Source organism: Bicyclus anynana, chromosome 5 (genome assembly GCF_947172395.1).
Source record: "Bicyclus anynana chromosome 5, ilBicAnyn1.1, whole genome shotgun sequence".
In the NCBI taxonomy this organism is placed as follows: domain Eukaryota; kingdom Metazoa; phylum Arthropoda; class Insecta; order Lepidoptera; family Nymphalidae; genus Bicyclus; species Bicyclus anynana.
Genome location: NC_069087.1, coordinates 13,758,629 through 13,782,159, shown reverse-complemented (window position 1 = coordinate 13,782,159; position 23,531 = coordinate 13,758,629). Strand labels below are relative to the sequence as shown.

Below are 23,531 nucleotides of genomic sequence, written 5' to 3'. Positions count from 1 at the left end.
CCGGCCTCATCGTGCAGCTTGTAAAGACTCATTCTGTATCATTCTTTATTCTGTGCTCGTATCTATCACAAATCGATGGATTGGTGCGATATTAAACAGTTTCATATAAGTAGCTATTGTAAAAAAGTCATAACTTATACTTAAGGTTATTACGTAATTGGAAATTTAAAAATCCAAATTGTTTTGATTCACCTCAATTGCTACATGTTACATAGCAGGAATTCTTGATGAAGGATTATGAGGTGCCTTCATTACCGCCATAATAGCTGTGAAATGGCTTGCAATTTTATAACGTGATTACCTTTAATGTCGATGAAGCTTTCCCATTTGAGGCTGACGTAAATTGTTTTCACACGTCAGAGTTCCTCAAAGCGTTCAGCTATAAGACGTCTTGAGTATTCTTGAGCAAAATGTCTACTAAAATTGAAATGGGCGAGAAAAAATTCAAATCCTTTGTTGAGACTTTTCCTCACTGCGCGTTTGGTCTTGCTGTTGCACTTCTTTATCCAAATCGTGCTACTTATTATAAACGATCAATTCTGTTTTGGCTTTTAATGTCGTTTGACTCAGTGATGCTGTTTTGGTTCTTCACATATTTATACAAATGTGCGTATACCGTTGACATGTACAACCTGTCCCGAAATATCTCCATCGGCATTTTAATCTCTGTATTCTTTTTCAAGTATTTTTACGTGAACTACAAAAATGATAAATTTGCTGACCTGTTAAAAAAAATCACCGACGATCTTCTAAAAGGGAATGATATGGATGAAGATTATCAAGCGATTTACGAGCATTACATAAAAATTGGTAAACTTGGCCAGACGATTTGGATAATCATTCCAGTTATGTTAAGTTCGCAGTTTCCAATATACGCAGGGGTCTTGACGGCTTACGAAAGTTTGATAAGCGATGATGGAAAGCGTTACATGATCCATGAAATGGATCTAAAGTGTATTGAAGATAAACAGTACGATACGCCTTATTATGAAGTTATTTTTGCATACAGTCTACTGCAATGTTTTGTTTTGATGCCGAATTTTGCAGGGTTAGATGGTTCGTTCTGTATCGCAACTAACCACCTATGTTTGAAGCTAAAATTAATGGCACATAAGCTCCGTAGAGCTTTTCTTGATTCAAAAGATAGGGATGAATTGGAAATAAATGTAAAGGAATCTATTAAAGAACATCAGGAAGCTCTTATTTTTTATAACAATTTACAAGACGTATATGGCGGCTGGTTGTTTATAGTATTTCTGTTAACATCGCTTTTGATAGCAATGAATCTGTATCAGCTTTATCTAAGCGATCACATTGACATGAAATACACAATCTTTGCTGTAAGTGCTACAATTCACATGTTCGCGCCGTGTTATTTTACATGCAACTTGATAAAGGTAAATATAATCCGAACTTAATTGTGTATACAAAAAGTGACGTAGTTAAAAAATTTGGCCAAATCAAGAAATTTCATTTGATGGAATTTGTTCGAAAATCGTTATAATTAGAGAGACGAATATCTTAGCATTCCATGGATTCACCGTGCAGGTGCCGGGTCTATCGCGTGGTAGAGAGAAAAACACCAAGCAAAGTCCAGGACTTGTGACTACTGGATGTAGGGTTAAGGAATTCCTTGACGATCGATCAACACTCCGCTTCTCTGCTCGTGCTGTTCTCCCTACCTATCCAAATTTGGTAAGATCCTATTAGAGCAGCTTTGGATACTCGTCCTAATATATAACTAGCTGCACTTCTAGAGAGGCCAAGGTCTTTAAGCAAGTTATAGAGAGATTTTGCTGGTAATCCTCTCGCACCTACTTCTACGGCGTACAGACTAACTACATAGCCATTTTTAGTTAAACTGAAAAAACGGAACGTAAATACCTGTTTCCTAATATTTAGTTATACAAACTAAATGACTGTCTGTTAATATTAATAATTATACAAACAAATTCACTTCCTCTTTTTTAGTACAAGTACATTTCCTAAGATACAGGAAATAACCTTAATGTTAACAAAATATTAGCCCAGCGTAACCTAGTTAAGGTACAGTGACAATGTCATTTTGTTATCTGTCTTGAAAAACAAAAATGTTACTCGCATTTGGCCTAATCTATACTAATATTATAAAGGTGAAGAATTTGTTTGTTTGTTTGTTTGATTGAACGCGCTAATCTCAGGAACTACTGGTCCGATTTGAAAAATTATTTCAGTGTTACATAGCCCATTTATCGAGGAAGGCTATAGGCTATATTTTATCCCCGTATTCCTACGGGAACAGGAACCACGCGGGTGAAACCGCGCGGCGTCAGCTAGTCAACTATAACATTTGAACTTAGTTTTGATGACAATACATCTACAGTTATCATTATTACACTAATATTATAAGTGTGTGTGTAAGTTTATATGTTTGTACCTTCTTTACGCTACTACTACGGATTTGGCTGAAATTTTAAATGGAAATAGATTTTACTCCGAATTAACACATAAGCTACTTTTCATCCCAAAAAAATCCATTGTTCGCGCGAAATTTGTGAAAAACTGTATTCAACAGATTTGTAAAAAACTAAAATCTTTGTGTTCTAGGTAAGCGAAGATTTGAGCTGGGATATTTACGACGTCCCCTGGGAGACATGGGCAGATCCTTCAGTGACAAAGTTATTAATTTTCATGATCGCAAAATCTCAACAAACACTTATACTTTCTGGGAATGGCATTGTTTATTTCAACATGCAGCTCTTCATCTCTGTCTTACAAACCGCTTACTCTTTCTTTACGCTTATTTCTAGATAAATTGTATTAGTTACCTACTAATTAATATTTTGTAGCACTAGTATTATAGTTGTCAGCACCGCCCCTTGGCCAATGAGATTACGTATATCGTTTTAGTCAGCTACTATAATAATTATTTTAAATAAACGCTTTATATAATAACAATGCAGACTTATTTCGTAAAGCAGTTTTTTACTGTTACCAAAAGTTAATAATTTATTAAACTAGTTAACATTCAGTTTATATAAGGGTCTATCTAACAATACTTATTTATTCGTTGTATTTTAATATTTTTCATTATAAATCTTATTACGAGTATATTATATTGTATGTATGTTGGGCTCAATAACCTTAGAAAAGTGTTCCTTAGCCTAACCCTCTAGGCCTTGTAGCAAAGTTAATATGTTAACTACTAGACTAAAGAATATCTTCAGTTCACACCAGTGTTAAACTTAGAAAAATCCTCCAAATCCTATTTACATTAATAGGTAATTTATCCATAAAGAAAACGATTCTACAGATTTACGCCTAACGCTTACAAAATTGCCGCTTTTATTACATTCAACCATTCGCAACAGATTGATCTACGAGTAGTGGCTATTCTAACAAGCAAATTAGCGTGAATTCGCTACTTCTTAATACATCCGCGTTACCTATTAAGGTGCTGATAGACTTGAGCACTCACATGTAATGAGCATTTGTGCGAATGTTACATTACAGAAAAATACGAGAACATTTGCAACGTTGCGTTGCAACAACTTGCGGTATGAACGGTATCAGTGTGCTCGTGGCGTTCGAGCCGTCCACATCTCTTGCTATGTAATTCTTTATGTGTTACTTGGGATAGGCGGGGAGAGTGACTTGAGTGGAAAAGGGGAGTGTTAAACATCTGTCAAAGGCGCCTTTAACCCTACACACATCGTTCACAAGTACGTGACTTCATTCAAGGTCATTCTGCCATTCTAGGGTCTTATTTTGGTTACAGTTTGATTTGTTAAATAAGTTGTCCTGACAAATGTTTTGTATCATAACCTTTGTTCGACATTAGTTTTCTTATTTTTGTAATCACTTCTGAGTCCGCTAAAACATCATCATGAAGAATATCTTTTGACGAGCTTCGTAAAAAGCGTTCGCTAGAATTCCCAAGATGATCGTAGCGATATTTGGCTCTATGCTCGCTGACTCGTTGTTCAGTTCAACAAATATAAAAACAACGAATGCTCGATGTTCTGTTACAAGTGAATGCTCAAGTCTATCAGCACCTTTACGCGTAATACTATAACAGTTTAGCGTAAACGGTATATTAATTATGTGCGTACGCATCTTTTGCCACTTCCACTTATTGCGTCACCGTCTGGATAATTTCCGCCTTATTTTTTCTCTTCGCTGATTTCGCGATGTTTATCAACTAAGTGCAAGTTATGAAGTTGTTAACTCGGTTATATACTTGCTTAATAAACAAAGATTCTTTTCCTCATACCATTGTGATTATAATTCGGAATTTCACAATTCCTCACTGGTGATTCAGTATATTTTACACAAACGTATTTTTTCTTATGATCTGGTTTTATTCGTTATCTGCACTTGACTTGTGTCTTTTTAATGGTGTGGGTATTTTGAATCTTTTTCTACACTTGACTTTAGTGCCAAGTGGACTGTATTTATGGTAAATAGGTGCATCACAACAATCAAGTGTGATAGAATGACAAGATGTAAATTGCCAAGATAATACTCATACAACTTAAAGATGTATAAAAGATGTGATAGGTAAAAGAAGGCGGAACAAATCCAATCTCACATAAAAGTTAGAGAAACGTGGAAGCAAAGCTTTTAGTGCATTTCGCCTTAATTGTAAACCTTATGGATGCTATCGTTCACGGCATAGGTATATGCTCGTAGCTAGCTCGTAACTGTAGTAGTAGTCGAAGAGAATTGACTCAAACGGATTATAGTTGGTGACTTTTATTTCATTAAAAAGGACTTCTAGCATTTCATTTATACATGCGGACGCCCGCGACTTCGTCGGTTTGATCTCCTTAAACCGGCCCTATCGCAAAATCCATTCTTAGCGGACACCGACAAATTATAAGCTACCTCCTTGTACGTCAGACGGTTTTAGAGATTTCGTGAATGACCATTTATTTATTAAGACTTCCCATTCCCAACAGACGAAGATTGAACGTAGGAAATTTCGGATTACAGACCACCCTTTAATCATAGCTAATAGAACTTATTCCATCGGCCCTTTCGGTATAGAGTGCATCTGCCTACTATGATAGATGTCAGATACGTCGTCGGATATGTTTTTCATTCAGTAAGTAACCAAGTAAGTAGGCTTTTTTTATTATTCTGTACAAGTTAGCCCTTGACCACAATCTCACCTGATGGTAAGTGATGATGCAATATAATATGCTAACTAACTTAGTAGTAGTGGTAACATCCCTTTTAGTTTCTACACTACATTTGCCGGTAGGATGGTAATTAGCCGAGCCGATGCCTCCCACCAGCCAGAACTGGACCAATTAAGAAAACTTCAATTAGCCCAGCCGGGGATCGAACCCAGTGCCTCCGTCTTGTAAATCCACCGCGGCTACCACTGCGCCACGAAGGCCGTCTAAGGAGGTATAATCGCGTCGTAGGCGATCCAATCGTACTTAATATCACCCTCACTGAAGCGATAACATTGAATACATAAATCAAACCCTAAGATTATCATAACTCAAGTTAGATCACGATCACTTAGGAAATTATAATAATTATGTCAACTATGTCAACGTTAAGTAATAGCATATTAATATAAACTGTCTGTGACACCCACAACTTGGATGTAAAAGTGACCCAATGTTACTAAGTACTTCACTTTTAGATATTATACAACATAATATGAAAATCAACAGAACGCCATAGGCTAAGAGCCTGTGAACCCCAAACCTTCTTCATTTAAAAAAAAAGCTGAAAGATTGTCAGCTCATGCTCCTACCATAAGTAAGTACTTAGCCAATTATAGAGTTTGGACCATGGTGGCTTTGGGAGGAAGCAAGTTCAAGAGATCTAAATCATAAATCATAAATCATAAATCATTTATTGCCAGAATGTGGTCATATACAGATATTGTTACATTTTAATGTTCCTACACAATCTGCCTCATAGGCGTGCAAGCCGAGTACATTATTATAATTTTTATTTACTAATAAACCCTCAACCGTCTAAATATAAAGTGTAATTTTTTCAATTTTAATCAAAATTCTTTTATTTCAATTAGGCTTAATTTACAAGCACTTTTGAAAAGTCAAGTATATGTCAAAATTTAATTTAATCTAATGATGGTAATAATAGTCGAAAACTTAAAATTAAAGTTACGAGGAATCTTCAAGGGTATCTAGCGAAGGGTTGCCATGAAGCCAAGTCATTGGCAAATGGGGGTATCATTTCTCTATTATGCCGATAAAAATATAAAAAATATACTTCATACTTAGACGGTTGAGAGTCTGGATCCTTAAAACTTGTTTCCCAAAGCCATCACAATACAAACTCCATAATTGGCTACCGTACATACTTGAAGAGCATGAGCTGACAAACTTTCAGCTTTTATAACAGAGCTCTGGGGTTGACGAGCTCTCCGTCTATTAGAACTTATATGTAAAGACATGAAATTGATTATGGGCTTATAAAAAAGAAAAGAAGTGAAACTTTGTTGTATTATTTGAAGCTTCTGACATAAGCTTTGCTAGCGTATGTCGGGTCAATGTTAAATTCTATCTGTACGATTATATGGATTACTTTTTGTAACAGATTGCATTTATTATGAAACTAGCTGACGCCGCGCGGTTTCACCCGCGTGGTTCCTGTTCCCGTAGAAATACGGAGCTTATATAGCCTATAGCCTTCCTCGATAAATGGGCTATCGAACACTGAAAGAATTTTTCAAATCGGACCAGTAGTTCCTGAGATTAGCGCGTTCAATTAAACAAACAAACAAACTCTTCAGCTTTATTATATTAGTATAGATTATGAAAAACTAGCAGAACTATAGGTGAAGGAATTTTTCAATTCCGTCCAATAGTTTTTGAATTTATTCGTTAGGTACAAAAATAATCTTTTTATAAGAATTTTTATAAGAATTAAATTTTTATAAGTATCTAACCTTATAAAAAGAGAAAATTTTAATTTTGACAATTTTATTAGACAATATGAAATTCAGTATTTGTTCATGATTAACAACGCATATTTGGCTTACTGTTGAGCACGGGTCTCCTCTCAGTAGGTTATGCTAATGGTCCACCACGCTGACTCAATGCAGTGAGAGGAGACTCGAGCTCAGTAGGTAGCCGAATATGAGTTGATAATGATGACTGACCTACGTAGGGAGATTATCTGTTGTACTTATTAAAGTTTTTGAGATTCGAATAGATGAACCGTTTAGTACATAAGTTGATAATCTGTAAATGGTATAACCCCATGAAGCCCTGGCGGATAAGTTATACATTTTTACAAAAAAAAGCAAGCTTCGCTGGGTGTTTTTTATTTTTTTGAAACATTTCTAAGAAGTGAAAGACTTATACATTACAAACACTACGCATTTTTGAATTTATAATAAGTATTAATTTAATTAGTCAAAAATGCCATTCCATTCTATTCACATTAAAAATCCGATTTTGAAAAAGTTTTTTTTAGAAAGTTTATATCTGGTTACACAGGACTTTCTAATAAAGGTTAGATAAAGATCAATTCCTTCGATACCGTTTAAAGGTCAAGATTTTGACTTTCAAAAACAGAAGTGCAAGTAGGTAATGCATAATTTATTTGAAAGTAGAATTATAATATTCAGTATGGAAATGACCTCATCATCATCTTTTTAGGCTTCATGGATTTGTATTTAGACTTGTACTAGATATCCTTAATTCTCCATACTGTAGTTATTTGAGTACTAGTAGACGACGCGCGGTTTCGTCCGCGTGGTTCCCGTTCCCGTAGAAATACGGGGATAAAATATAGCCTATAGCCTTCCTCGATAAATGGGCTATCTAACACTGAAATAATTTTTCAAATCTGACCAGTAGTTTCTGAGATTAGCGCGTTCAATCAAACAAACAAACTCTTTATCTTTTTAGGCTTGATGGATTTGCATTCACTTAGAATTGGACTAGGCATCATCAATGCTTCATACTATACTTATTTGAATATTTCGATAAAGCAACCAAAAGCAAAACCTGATTTCTAGGTTCGATCCACCCGCTAGATAGGATTGTCGTATTCAGTTGAAAAACCATTTCATGATTTTTATAACTTCCTAATTAGTCAATTCGATAAGACACTTCGATTACACCACGGAACCCTCAAAACGCAAATCAAAAAAATCATAAATTCATTTATAGTTTTATGACACCCCTCGTTTTGGCCAGGGTTCATTAATAATATTATAAGCCATGGTCTTATTATACATTTTTAAAGATACACATATAAAAAAATTTATATAACGCATATTTTAACCACGATTACTTTCTGTCTGTTTGTTTTTAAGCTTTCATCATCAAAGTTCTACTATCTAGCCACATTTGAAGATTGTAACCTAAATTTTAATTTTAAAAACCTAAATTACTTATTACTGTTTAATGATAACTGTTAATATAACTTTCGTTTTCTTAATTTTAAGTTCTGGTATCCTAAACCTACCTCAAATAAATCGCTTAATTGACGCGGTTTAATGATAACTAACCATAGCAGAAGCCTACGAGAACGAGACAATAAAAGAAAATTATTAATATACCCGGCCGGTTTTGAACCCACGACCTCTGTAAGCCAAGGTATACCACGCGCCACACGGACTCGCCAAACCCATTAACATGGTAACTGTGACGTAACCAATGCACAACGGTACAGTTGGTACAGTCTAAGCATGATAGCTATCTCAGCCGATAGCAAAAGTGTCTGCCGACCCTGGCTTGCCCCCTCCGCGCGAGTGGAGGGGTGAGGCTCCCTTCACCTTCGTGTGCAGCGCTCGACACAACCAATCGCCAACCGCTTACAACCGGCGAAAGGTTTTATATACAAGTGGAATTCGCACTGCCAAATTGCTATAAGTCAAAATATAGGGTAGTCGGGCGGTTCACTCGTTCGTCGCGTACTGCCTGGAGTGCAGCTCCGTCTGTTTTTTTTTTTAAGTGACCCGCGTGTATTCACGCGATATCGGATAGCGGTTGGAACACGCGTCGGGCAAATGCAAGTCATAGTGCCGTCAAATTAATACACCGGCAAAACGAGACTGTGTAAAAATGGGGTGCAGTGCCAAATACTGTTTACTGACTTTGTCCTTGTGCCTAGTGACTGAACTGACGTTTGGTGTGAGAGTGATGCCCAAGCGGAAAAAAGGTAAATTTTCATTATAACACCACACACATACCTAACGTATTGCAAGCGCATTATGTATTTAGAAAACGCATAATACAATTGCATAATGATAATTCACGATCAGTGAAGTATAGTTAATAAACGGAAGCGGTATTATAAAGTTAACAGTATATTCGTAGGTGATTTAAGTGGGCGAGTGTTGGAGTTAAATTATCCTTTGACCCCGTTATATCTGATACTTTGGGAGTTGAGCGGCGACCGCGTACAGTGCGTCGGATCATATGAAACTGGACCCAAACGCGGGTCAGTGCGCTGTTAACGACCGCATAAACAAAAAAAAAACATAGATATAGATCCTCGACGTTAAAAAAAAAACTATTTGCCATATCTTGTAAATATGACCAATATTCCCAATCTCAACTAGTTGGGAATGACTGTATTAGAAGTGGGTACAATAGACCAACGGGGCGGGAATCGAACTATCACCCCTCGGTGATGAGTCCGACCGCTCTTACCGTTGAGCTATTGAGGCTCTTTTTTTTGGGAATAGTCTAACACAGATAATAGTCTAATTATGTGTATACAATGTTATTAAAATTGATAGCTAAAAATTGTTAACATAATTAACATTAACATAAAATTCAATTAACTGGAATGAAATTAGTACTCCTGAGTTTTTAATCACACACTTTCATTTTAATAAGAAAAATGTTTTTTTTTAATTTTATCTAAACATCATGTAAAGGATTAAATAAAATGAAAATAATGATGAATGATGATGATGAATCCTTTACTTTGAATATAATTATTAGAATTAATTAAAAATTATATAAAATGCAACTTCGAGAACGTACTCGTACAAGAAATTTACAAAAAAAATGGTAATAACTTAACAAAAAAGTAAATTATAAAAAAAAGGTTAAAACATTCTGGTACAAGCTTGCATATTCAATGTACTTGACTAGACTAGGCAATAGTTTTTAATTAACAACAAGTGACTTGTTCCTTGACCTATTGTACTGTAACAAAATAAAAAAAAATATTAAAATCGAACTACTCAGTAAAAAGTTACACATGTTCATACATTAAAAAATATACACGTCGAATTGTTAACCTCCTCACTGTTTTTATTAGTTGAAAAAAAAAAATTAGAAAAATATTTTTTAATGTGTTATTTTTTTATTTTGGTAACATGTGGTCGGTATAGTTCAATTAAAATAAGTTACCAAAAGTTTGCTTTTATTTTCTTTTACGATATAAAATATTTTTTGTGGTAAACTGGAAACAAAACAAAAAGACGATTTAAGGTTACGTACTATCACTTTAATAAAATCTGAAATTCCGTGTGAACGAGATAACCAACACAATGCCCAACACTGCTCATAATGTAATTAATATTACCATGTAGATTTGATAAGATGACCTTAAGTAGAAAACCTTACAACTTTGTCCATGATTTGAGTCAAACAAATAAAGGTTGTGCACTGAAAAAATCTGTTTACTTTGTAATTAAATATATAATTTGTGTTGATATTTCATGTTTTGTTAAAAAAATATAATATTAACTACAACATTAACTAAATTTGAAATGGAGCTAAAATCGAAGTAATGAAATTTAAAAAAATATATGAAATAAAAAAAAATAAAATAAAATGTTTATTTCTTCAATTTATATAAATAACGTTATCAATTTGTACGTATTCAAGTTTTTCAACTTTTTGTAAATGCAATAACATTTATACTATTTTCTAATTATAAAAATAAAAAAAATAACTTTTAAATAGCTATTCTAAATCCTTAGTGTTATAAATCTTATAAACTAAATATTTATATTAAACTACCAGTGGACGCCCGCCCGCCTTTCGGGTGAAATTCTGTTTTATTACAAATCCCGCGGGATACATAAAAAGTAATGTCTGTAAACTTACATTCTTCTCCAAGCGGTAGGATTGGCTACAAATATTATAAACGCGAAAGTTTGTATGGATGTTTGTTACACTTTAACGCCGCAACTACTGAACCGATTTGGCTGAAATTTAGAATCGAAATAGATTTTACTCTGGATTAACACATAGGCTACTTTTCATCCCGGAAAATCCATGGTTTCCGCGGAATTTGTGAAAAACTAAATTTCACGCAGACGAAGTCGCGGGCGGCCGTTAGTATATCACCAAATTTAATTTAAATCAGTTCAGTTTATCCTAGAAAAAGTAACAGACAGATAAACAAAGGTACAGACTTACTTTTGCATTTATAATAATAGTGTAAGCTTGTTTTATTTATAGTACATGAGACATTTGTTTAAAAGCTATCACCAGAATACTATAAATCCTAGTTTTCTACAGACACTAAATACCTAACTGTATAACTAGTCAATTAAAAAAACATATAAAACCGCTAATAACACTAAATCGCAACAAAACTACAGTCTCATAAATTAATATATGGTCTGACATAAAATAAATTATCGATGTAAAATAACGGAGAACTTATATTTTTAATTTAGGTACCGTAAGGCGATAAAGCAAGATCGATAAATTTTCTAAATTTCGGCGAGGTCAAGGACCTTTGTGTATTTTGAATTTGAATAACAAAAAACCCCAAAAAAAGGTCAGTTACAACATTAATTGTTATTCATGTGTTTATTATGTCTGCGCATTTCATGGTAAAATCAGCGGACCGATGGTGTAACACTTTCACAAAAACATACATACAGACTAAAAGACTAAAAGCACCGAGATAGCGTATCAAAATCCAGTCTGTAGTTATGTTTTGTGAAACATTTATTCCTAACAAAAGGACTACTTTTGTTATTTTTTTTACAATGTAAAAAGAAACACAAAATATAATTCACTACACGAAATATAATACAATAAAAAAAATAAAAAAAAAATATTATTATTATATCTAGCGGACGCCCACAACTCTCTTAGTTAGCGTGAATTAAAATTTTACACCAATCCCACAAGAACTATATATTTTTCCGGAAAAAGTAGCTTGTATGTTTTTCAATGTCTCTTCTATCTACCAGTAAACGTTTAAATCGGTTAAGCCGTTCCAAAGATTAACCCGGACAAGATGGGGAATATATAGGCGCGTTTGGAACCCTCGTTACTTTAATTTTAAGTTTTCGACCAATTATTATCACCATTATATTACCAGACGTTTCGAAAGTGCATGTAAACTAAGCCTAATTAAAATAAATGAACTTTTGACTTGACTTATATCCAAGTAATGTTTTAGTCGAATTTGTGTCCTAATATATGATCGAAGCCTACCCACGTCTGTAAAAGTTTTATGACTGTGATGACTTGGTTTAATATCAAAGTGCAACATGTTGACCAAGCATATTTCCGGTGATTAACCCATGGTCTGCTAATTATATATTTGCAACACTCAGTTCAACTTTAGGCAAGTGATTGCCATTTAACCTTCACCACAAAATAAACCTCAGTATGAATAAATACGGGGAACCAAGGTGCTGGAATGGTGACCCCGTACTGCAAAGCGTTGGTCGATCCCCCACCAGGTGAACTGACGACATCAAGCGAATTAAAGGTATTCGCTGGATGCAGGCGACTCAGGATCGTGATGTTTGGAAGTCCCTATAAAAGGTCTATGTCCTGCAGGGGACATCCATCGGCTTATAATTGATGATGATGATGATGATGGTGATGATGATGATGATGATGATGATGGAAAGATGTATTTTGGCGTCTGAAATTACTGCTTTTAAATATAATTTAGCAGTTTCTAAGTGATAGTTGTTTAAAAAAACACTATTCAATTTCTAGCGGTATTTTTTTAATCAAAACCTGCCTTCCAAACTCATTGTAGAGTTATTACAAACAAGCAAATTTAACGAATTAAAAGTACTTTATAACTTAGCCTAACACTTGAAATAAACGAATGTGGATGTTTAGTTTACGCGGTTAATTTAACTTTAGCATGAAGCAGATTTAACATTTTACGATATTAAAATCGAAAAATGCAATGATGAAAATGGAATTAAAAACTAGTCGTGGGTGATCCCTAGTCCAAATCCCAAGGGTGATCCCAATACATATAAATATTGTGTACGAGTCGGATTTGAAATAACTGTGTTCTATCGTGTGCTTAAAGTTATTTACATGAGACCAAACCACAAACAAGCTTCTTCTTTTTTGTCTGTCTCGGTCAGTTTTCGGAACGGCTGAAACGATTTAGATACGGCTTTCACTAGTAAATAGAGGAGGTTATTGAGCAACATATAGGAAGGAAAGAAAGAAAGAAAATATCTGTATTGCTACATTATGCCCCACATCACAATTTTAGAATAATATACCATGCGAAGTGTAACCTAGAAAAAGGTCCCAGCTCATCATATCGCTATATGCTCCCCATAAGCAAAGAGCACACAGCGCTGTGGACCTAGTTCCAAGTGCCACCACAAAAACAGGCAACACAAACCCATATTCAAAGCTAATCCAACTATAGGCTACTTTTTATCCCGAAAAATTCCATGGTTTCCTGGAGATTTGAAGATGAACTGAATTTTACGTGAACGAAGTCCGCTACTAATAAATGAATAGCACAAATACATGTTTTGTAACTGTTAATTATATTTATTACGTGTATAATAAGAACATGTAAAAAACGTTATTAATGTATAACGGACTTTTTTGGCGCCCGATCTGGTGAAACCTGATTCGTTTATCTCGACAAGTTTTAATGCAAATCTGCTAAATGTTTAACCTTAATTGACTTGTATAAAGCTAAGAAAACGCTTCCATTTACAGTATTTATAATATACCAAATTAGATCCCATGGTAACTCAACCTCAACCTCTACTAATAGGTATATAGGTAGGCCCTAGTCAATAACAAAACACCGCAGTTTCACCATCGTAGTGCCAATTCCCATGGGAATAGGGGCATAAAATATACCCACTTAGGCTATATTTTATCTCCATAATTTTTTCTTCCCGATAACGTAGCTTTCTATTGATGAGAGAATTTTTCAAACATTTTTGTGTTTATTCGTTAGGTACAAAAATACAAATATTTCCTCTTTGTAATCTTAGTGTATAATAAACTAAAATCAAACTACTTAGCACACACCGTGATGTAAGTAGGTACTGTTAGTTAAGTACGTAATAAAGTCACGTAAAATAAGTAGCTCGATGTAAGTATGCCAGCTACTTAATGAAAACTACTTAAACAATATCGTACGTAAGCGTAATAGTACCTATCTCATTTTGATACATTTAAGTATGGCGAACCAGATTTTTTTCTCAGTTATTGACAACCCCAACTTTGTCTAGCTAAAATATCATCACAGTGGGTACCCTCGCTTTCGATATTCATAGCCATAGAGGGTTTGATGCCCAAATAATTGTGTGATTAAATCTCAGTACCCATAACACATGCTGCTTTTACTTTAGGATTAGATAAACGTCCTCTTCATAATTGTCTTCTCATCAGGCCATATTCTCGTTTCATCAACTACCACTAAAAATACATACGTAGTAAATTATCCTCGTAACAAATTGCCCATTAGCTTCAGTTTCTATCCATTTCCCGAGACCATGGTCATTGCGACAGGCTGGTACGTACGCACGTAGCTACATCCGGACCGCTAATCAACTACCGGTTAGTGCTGAGCCGCTTCACACGACGTCGTTACGATGTCTTAACACTCATTATTACTCGTATTATCTGTAACACAACATCTGAAGTGTAACACTGTACTGTGACTGTATTATGTTGATAAAAACAGCACAGTACCAGTAAAGAAGGTATTCCCTGTGAAATTCTTATAACCTACTTCATCATCATCATCAGCCATTTCGGATTCACTGCTGGATTGCCTCTTTTATGCAGCTCCAGTCCGATATTTTTGGCTTTTTGCATCAAATCGATGCCAGTTTTAAAGTAGTTTTCTTGTGGTTTTTGTCATTTATCAAAAGATCCACAGATTACCCCTACAATCTCAAAATTTTCTCTCATACGATCATACAAATCCGTGTGGTAAATCATCGCTGTTGCTTAATGTGAATGTGGCATCGTAAAAAGCGAGATTGAATGATCGGCGAGAGCTCGTCCGGTCCGGTACAAGATGCAGTTTTTCCCATCGCAGTTTTGAAATTTTCGCTCAACTAAAGAAATTGCTTCATACAGATTTTGAAAAGAACATACAAAAAGTTAATGGATGAAACATTTAAGCCAGAATGTTTCACAAAATTCGGTAATGTCATCTGATCTTCGAAAGTATACCGAATCAATCATTCTCATCTTTATGTCTGTTCTAATAAAATTTATAATCTTTTATGAAAGACTTTCAGTCAGCTTCAAAAACTATTGTTATTACTAAGATATTTTGTTATTCATGTTTAGTAGTATAATTTTGTTTAAAATCAAACAGGTTGCAGAGACTTGCTGGATGCAAAACGCTAATATGCTGAATCGAAGTCTATCGTCGGAGATGATGATGATGATGACTATAATGAAGGTTCATTAAAATCCGTTCTTTACTTACTTTTTCTGTTTAAGAGCAACACACACCATCTGAAAAGTATAAATACTAAACTTTCCCATTATAATGCCAATAGAATGATTATATGAACATAGGAATATTTTTTAATAAATACTGTCAAAATTTAAAAGGTTTAAGACTCAATCAATGAGTTTAAGTTAAGAAGTCAATCCGATGACCACCTTCCATCATTAAACATTCTACGTTCTACTAAAATTAATTAAGTAGAACGTAGATTTAGTAGAATTTTTCAAATCAAAGAAAAGCTTGGTATAAAATACAAACGCCTGAGTTACTATTCGTACCACCTCAACCACTAAGTTAAGGTGACTATTAATTCCGGTTTATAATTATTAAATAAAAAACGTAATCAGGTATCAGCAGCCAGTAGTGTGATCACGAAACGATATGCCCTAGTTGTTCGCATTTTCCTTCATTAAAACTGCAATTAACAACAAAAATTTGGAACGTATAAAATCGGCGTACGTTTTTCAAAACAAGAACGCCTTCACGAAAATGATTTATTTTATGACCTGTTAATTTTCTGACGTAACGCCAATGTGATAAAATTGTAACGAAAGTTATAATTGCCGGCCCAAGTATGTTGTTATTACCTTGAGCATAAATATTTTAAGGATGATAAAAATTGTGTAACTTTAATAAAAACCTGAAGCGTAAAAACGATTGTGAGTTTTTTTAATGCGTACCAAGATTAACGTACTTTCAAAAATTAAGTCATACGTAATTTTATTTTTACGGATTGAGATGCAATGATCGCAAGACACGTTAAGCAATGATATGAAATGCTTTAAACGAGGTGATATATATGTATGAAGTGCAGTAAAAATACAACACAAAAAGTCGTGTTCTTGCCAGTCTTTGGTGCTAGATGTCAAAAGCAAGGTCAGATTGGGGTTTTTAGCTACAAAAATCTGTTTATTTTGTATTGTCTGTTTTGAACACAAGTTAATTGCCATAGTCTAATGCATTTTGATTAGTGAAAAACACTGTTTATTTTGAATTCGAGTTAATTACCCTAGTTTAACATACTTTTAATGTTCAAACCGTTTCACTTCTTAATTAATATAGATATTTCGCAAATCAACAATTTATTTCGACATCCGTATTTAGTTAAGCATTCCCTACAAGCAAGATTTTAGTAGCAAAAAATAAAGGACGCAGATGTGGAATTGATGACATACCGACAAAAAAAATTGTTTTAATTAAAACGCATATCAAACCGTGCTAGGCGTGGCAGCTATTTAATTTTTTATTCAAATTAGACCAGTTTACATACAGCTTACCTTTAGCAGTGTTACTCATTACAAGAACTAATTTTTAAAATTCCGTATTGAGGGAAATATCGCAAGCAAATTACTTTACTTTAAAATTATACAAGATAAGCAAATTGCCTGAATAAAAATTGCCAAAAAACAAAAAATAATAATGACAATTAAATTAGAAAGGGGTCTCAAAATGTTGGACTTACACAGGGTAGGTTGATATTTCCGGTAGTTTTTAACATACAGGAAGGTCAAAAGTGGGTCGCAACGGTTGGTGTTAATAGTGCACGGCATGCACGCGGCCTAAAGCTGGAACTTGGCCTACACACTACCGTGCCCTTTGATTAAAGGCGCTATGCTTCGCTTTCCCAGATACGTACCAGCCCTTACTGTGTTTAGTATTATATACATGAACTCTCGCACACACACTCGCAGTCATTTGCTCAGATAATTGGTTAATTTACGTAAGTAACTATACTTAAAAACAAGATTACGTTTGCTTAAAAATCTTAAAACCTTTTTCAGCTTACCTAATTACTGCAATTTAGTAAACGTAATTTGATATCTTGTTTAAAATTAATTTCATGAGAATTGTAAATCCTTTTGACTTATTTTTCTAAAACTTTAAGCTTATTTATATTTTCAACAATCGTCCAAAGAATAGAAATCGTTGGTACTTAGTCGTTTTAACTTTTTAATCGACCCGGCATGTAATTCTAAACACATGCGCGTTTACTTTTGATTTCACCAAAAAACAAAGTATTTGAACCATCTAATGCATGTCCTCGCATTACAAATAAAAAATAATTTGCATTAGTTTCTCTATTTGGTCATGGGCACTTACACATACAAAGAAATAAAATGGCCTTTGTCTTAGCATGGTCTAGTTCAGATAGGATGCAAAAAGCTAAGTTAGTTGTTATATGAATAAATAAATATAATATAACCTTGTGCCATCAGTCGTAAGGCATGTCAGATTCATCATTATGATCAGCTGATTATATTGTTGATATTATCAATATATATAAGTGTGATGATGATGATGATGATATTGATGATGATATTAGACACACTTTTCTTTTTTTTTATTCTTTACAAGTTAGTCCTTGACCACAATCTCACCTGATGGTAAACAATGATGCAATTTAAGATGGAAGCGGACTAACTTATTGGGAGTGGGATGAAAATCCACACCCCTTTCGGTTTCTACACGACATTGCACCGGAACGCCAATTCCTTTGACTGTACGTCTAAACCGGTTAGGGTTTACACACTTATCTCCTTTAATAAAGAAGTACTATTTGGTTTCTAGACCCACTATACTGCTCCTCGGAGCATTACTGCTATTGAGGCATTTAGAGTAAAAGCTTATGAAGAGAATATTATTAAACAATTATGAAGATGATTATGATAAAGACGAGTTGTGTTTTACCTACCTAGTATGTCCGGCAAAGTATAGTACCGTTGTAGACAAACGGTTTCGTACTTAACATCAGATGCACCATGTATTTTCCATTGTCTTTTGCTGTATAAACTCGAATCCAGGGTCTTAGTTAATGATTGCTAAACGTATAACGTCATATTTAAAGTATAGAAATGCAGTTTACCCAATTGTAATTGAATGCCTATAGTTAATATTACAAATAACTGCTAGATTTCATTTAATTGTGAAGTGACAGTTTGAAAATAAAAAGCTAACAACAGTTACGTTCACAAAATAAAGTTCTCTAACAACAATGCTAGCAGTTGAGTAAAGTTTAGTGTACTACAAATATAGATCTTAATAACGAAGCTTTAAGAGTTTTAATTGCTTGTAATAGTCTAAGGGTATGGTGTTACAGTTCTATCGACCTCAATATCTGACCTTTAAGGTGAACCACGCATTAGCAAAACGCATGTGAATGTGACTGTTACTTTGTAGCCTTTAATAGTCATACGTAGCGACCACATAGCAACTGTTTAATGGACATTGGAATGCCTCCTAAACCTTTAAAAACTTTTAAAGCTTTTTTGCGTAAAACTGATAAAAACTTAGTAACACTAACTAACTTGTTAGACAGGATATTTTTTTAATGTATGTATCTTGAAAATTTTACAAAAATGTGAATATAGAGATTACACATTACAATACCACAAACACCTTTTAATAATATTAATATTAATATAAATATATATGTCGTTTTTCATCTTCGTAATTACAGTTCTCGTGTGAATAAGGATATAAAAAATATAGCTTGATGTTTATATGAATTATTCTAATAATAACTTATAGAAACTAAACATAGTTTCTTATCTATAATCCCGTGGCAACTAATTTTTTTTTTAATTCTCTAATTCAAAATTGTTCCAAAAATTTGTTCCATTTATCGAACTTTTCCAATACATTGCTCTGCCGTATTAAGTGAAAAGACCTAGTACGAGAAACCTTGAGCATGGATTCATAAATTAATCCTAACCTGGAAATAAATATACTACGCTACCTTATAAACTTTATCAATATGATAACAAGGTTCAAAATTCAATAAAACCTTAAAAGTGTGTAAGTTTTACTTTTAGTCAAGGTATTGAGATTGTGTGTGAGATGCGTTACATAACAGTAGTGTGAGTATAGAAATGCGTGCGCTATAAGCCCTATATTCCAAACACTATTGTTTCATTCATTCGTTCACCATTCAATACTTGGTAATTACTCGACGAACTGGGTTACGTAGAAAGGAAACACTTAGTATGTAGAATTTAAAACGTTGATTGTTTTTTTTTTTTAGTGAAAGGCTCTTTTTAGGTTTAGTAACACAATTTATTTATGAATGATTCAGGATAAATTTAAAACTGAGAAGTAAAGTTTATGGTTAAAAGCTACGTTACATGAAAGACTAGCACACATTTATTTAATACCAAACTTTTATATTACTTAATAATAAAATACTAACTCTTAGAAAATACTAAGACTTACGTAACATCTATATTAATAATTGTTTAAGACAATGCGCTCGTAATGAAACCAATGCAGTTGAAATCTAAAGCGCTTTGTAAAGTATTAAAAGTTTTGTCAAATGACAAATAATTCGATAATAAGCGGCTTCGTTTGAAGAATTTGTTAATTGACTTGATGAACAGTCAAGTTTGACATACAAACTTGTCAAACATGTTGGATCTTTCCAATCCCTTAAGTGGAAGTTTTGTTTGTTCTACAGTATTATTGTTCAAATACTCGGTAAAGTATTTTCAGCCCACAATCAGAAAACATATTCCATAATGTTACATTCAATACAGATAATATATTAATCGAAGAAGCACAATTTACACAATAATGTTTACTAGTAAGTCATCTAAACCCCTTAAATGTAATTCTAGAAAGATAATTTTCACAAAATCAATAAACAAGATACTGTATAAATTGAAGTTGTCGGTACACAATATAATATTGAGGGTGACTTAGTTATTGTTTATGATGTACTCATAACAATAGGCACACAGGCTGTTTTGATAATATAAACTATGAATTTTCCATTTATATATATGATTTATTATATTTATTTATACAGCTTATTAAATAGTATCGCTATCAGTGAAATTACAGATATATTCATTTAAATCTAACAATGTATCTACTCATTGTAGTTTAAGTTAGGTTGTATGGGTTTAAGGTACATTGACACTAGGACATGTTTAATTTGATTTATCGTCGTACAAATTTATAGTAATAACTATTTCCATTGAATATTATTGATTACCATACTTATGCACACCTCTATCTTGGCTATCTATAAGAAAAAACGCAAATTCAGTCAATATTGCTGTTTTGCGATGTATAATTTAAAACTTTCTCCAAAGTCTCGGCTGTGCTATTGGCCACGTTTCCTTTTCTGTGGCCATCGGTAATGCTTCACTGAGCTGGATAACTTAGCAAAATTATTGTAGTTCAAAATTAGCATCTACAGTTATCTCGTCTGTATCTAGTTGTACGTTACACCAAATTAGAAACGACAATCACCTGTGTGTTTATTGGATGAAAAGTGTTGATACTGATGATGAAAGTTTGAATGTTTCGTTGTTTGTAATGTAGTTGAAATAGTACTAAAACTAGATGTTTTAGTACTTTAATGTCTGAATTAGTAACGTCCTTTAGATGAGAAATCAAATTTAGAATGTTAAAAAAATATTTATTTAAAGTATTCAATAACTCTATGCCAATCTATGAATATTTTGTCAATAATGTTTGGCCAGATTTTTTGGCAACTTACAATAGATTTTTATTTTCTAATACTTTTGATATAAAACACATCCAGTAAACAGCTAGATGAAGATCGTTTCTAATTCGGATCTATGATTATTACAACTAGATTACACCACAATTTCAAACAACAAAACATTGAATCCTTTTATCATTATCATTAACAACACCATATATGCCTTTATTATTTTGATGTAATTATTACTATAACCATTTTAAAATAATAAATATATCAGTTGCTTAGCCAAAGGCTTATTTTTTTTTGCATTGATTTGTCTATTACTTGAATAATAACAACAAGGTGTTTGCTTGGCAACTCGTCAATAGAAGTTTTGTATTTCAGTTTTAATTTTTTTTTTAAACTAAAATTGTTTCTTAAAGTAGTGCAGTCTTATCCTGTTGAACAAACTTTTTGAAACTCTTTTTTTATTTGTCTTACATACTTGTATTGAATCCTATTTCAGTTCGGTTTTAAAAAAAATATAGCATGATTTCGTTAGTTACAAATCTTAAATATTATATTATACACATATAAGTTTTGTTTGTTGTAATTGAGTAGACATTATTTTTTACTGTCCTCTTATTTTGCCCATGTCAAATAGCCATTCCGACGACTTAAACTACTTGCTCGCGGCTGAATTGAATGCAATATTATCGTATTAATAAATTCTTCAGTGTAACAGATAATTTAATATGAACCATGTCATGTTACATTTACACGTTAGTGTTACTATTATGTAAATGCGCTGATGTAATTGTGTAACATGTTAACACATCTAAACTGTGATGTCTAACTATTCACAAGTGCATGCATCGTATCATTTGATTGTATATCAGTTTCACTATATTCATTTTTATTGTGTTGTAGACTCTACTAAGTACTAGTTTTGTCTTTATTGTGATGCTTCTCTAATATAACATTTGTATTAACACTAACATTAATAAATAATATATTATCATACTTTTTCAACTTTAATTTGGATTTTTAGTAGGCTTTGGGTTGCTCTTTTTCCACTTGCCCATAATGTGTCTATAGATTTAAAGCAATATAAAACAGGTGCTTGAATAATAGTTAACGTTCAATTTATCGATGCAGGGCAGCAATTTTGAGGTGTTCTTCACGAATATACCAAATATATATGTGATTTATATATTATGTGGTAATTTGCTTATTGTTTTGTATTAGAAAAAATCATCAAGTTACATTACAAAGTTTTCTTCATCAAGCATCATCATCTCATCACCGTAAGCTTTATTATCAGCTGATGTCCACTGTACATAATCCTTTTATAATGACTTTCAGTAACTCTGGTCTTGAGACTCCTGAGATCCAACGACTTGTAATCAGTTTGATGTCCTTCTCGTGAGAGGTAGACCAACCCTACACTTTCCAAGTCATCATCTCATTAGCCGTTGGATGTCCACTGCAGGACATAGGCCTTTTGTGGGAACTTCCAAACATCACCCTGCGCCGCCTGCATACAGTGAATCTCTAAAACTAGCTTAATGACGTCAGTCCTGATGACCAACACTGCGCTTTCTAAGTAGCAGACAGCAAATTGCTCAGCATTTCAACAACTGTAATAGCTAGAAATGAAATCAAATCGCAACAATATAACTTATTTGACTTCCTTGTAAGCGCGTCTCGGTACTGCTACCTAATTATTTAAATTGCATGCAATCACTGCTTGGCTATCGTATGTTTTTTCACAACGAAGGCGGAGAAACGCGTAGCTACTTCTAATTAAGTAATTAATTAACTCAAGAACGGTGTTTATTTTTTATATATCGCACTCTTTGAAATGAATACGTTTATATATTTGTTTCTAAGTATTTATTTAAATTAAGCTATAATATTTTAGTGTGGTATAATATTGAAGTTTATTTACTGAAGTTTACTTTTCTAAAACGTTTCTGTGCTTCAATCTTGCTTATTGATCGAATCAAATCGTTCTTAAAACATTTCTTTGTATTTTGCTTTTAACCGAGTTATTGGTTTTCTATTACCAGTTTGTTTTCTTACTTGGTTCCCATCTGAAACGGTTTTATATTGGTCACCTTTCGGCAAGGATATTAAACTTGATAATTCGATAAATGTATCTCATAGAAAGCAGTAAGAAGTCTACGTTTAAAATTTTGCACCTCTTCTAAAATAGTGGTTTTGGTTTGGAATTTTTTATCACTAATGGTAATAATATTAATAAGCAGCATATATATAATTATATACATATATACGAGTAAATGCAGTAAAGCAAATTTCTTGGTTATTTTGTTCAAGTAGGTATCTTTGTTTGCAAAAGAGCAACTACCTTTAATAAAAGGCATTATATTTGCATGTCACAATAACTAATAATAATAGCATTAATAATCTTCATTCAAAG

General features: G+C 33.3%; 2 protein-coding genes across 3 annotated transcripts in view; both read left to right on the top strand.

Annotated features, from left to right (window-relative positions):
• Window positions 1–410: 410 nt before the first annotated feature.
• LOC112053116 (odorant receptor 85c-like) lies at window positions 411–2,793 on the top strand. The gene is made up of 2 exons (XM_024092416.2): window positions 411–1,397; window positions 2,587–2,793. The coding sequence occupies exons 1-2, from the start codon at window positions 411–413 to the stop codon at window positions 2,791–2,793; spliced, it is 1,194 nt and encodes a 397-aa protein (XP_023948184.2).
• A 5,980-nt stretch (window positions 2,794–8,773) lies between these two features.
• Window positions 8,774–23,531, top strand: part of LOC112053115 (uncharacterized) — a 90,208-nt gene continuing 75,450 nt past the window's right edge. For both annotated transcript variants that reach the window (XM_052881503.1, XM_024092414.2), the window contains exon 1: window positions 8,774–9,141. In XM_052881503.1, the coding sequence (XP_052737463.1) occupies window positions 9,045–9,141 (97 nt within the window). In that variant the 5' untranslated portion in view covers window positions 8,774–9,044. The remainder of the gene's footprint in view (window positions 9,142–23,531) is intronic.

What these genes read in the sequence shown, in the direction of transcription:
- LOC112053116 (XM_024092416.2), top strand. Translation starts at nt 411, where the DNA reads ATGTCTACTAAAATTGAAATGGGCGAGAAAAAATTCAAATCCTTTGTT. An exon ending in TTACATGCAACTTGATAAAG is followed by an intron (nt 1,398 to 2,586) that starts GTAAATATAATC and finishes TTTGTGTTCTAG; the next exon opens with GTAAGCGAAGATTTGAGCTG.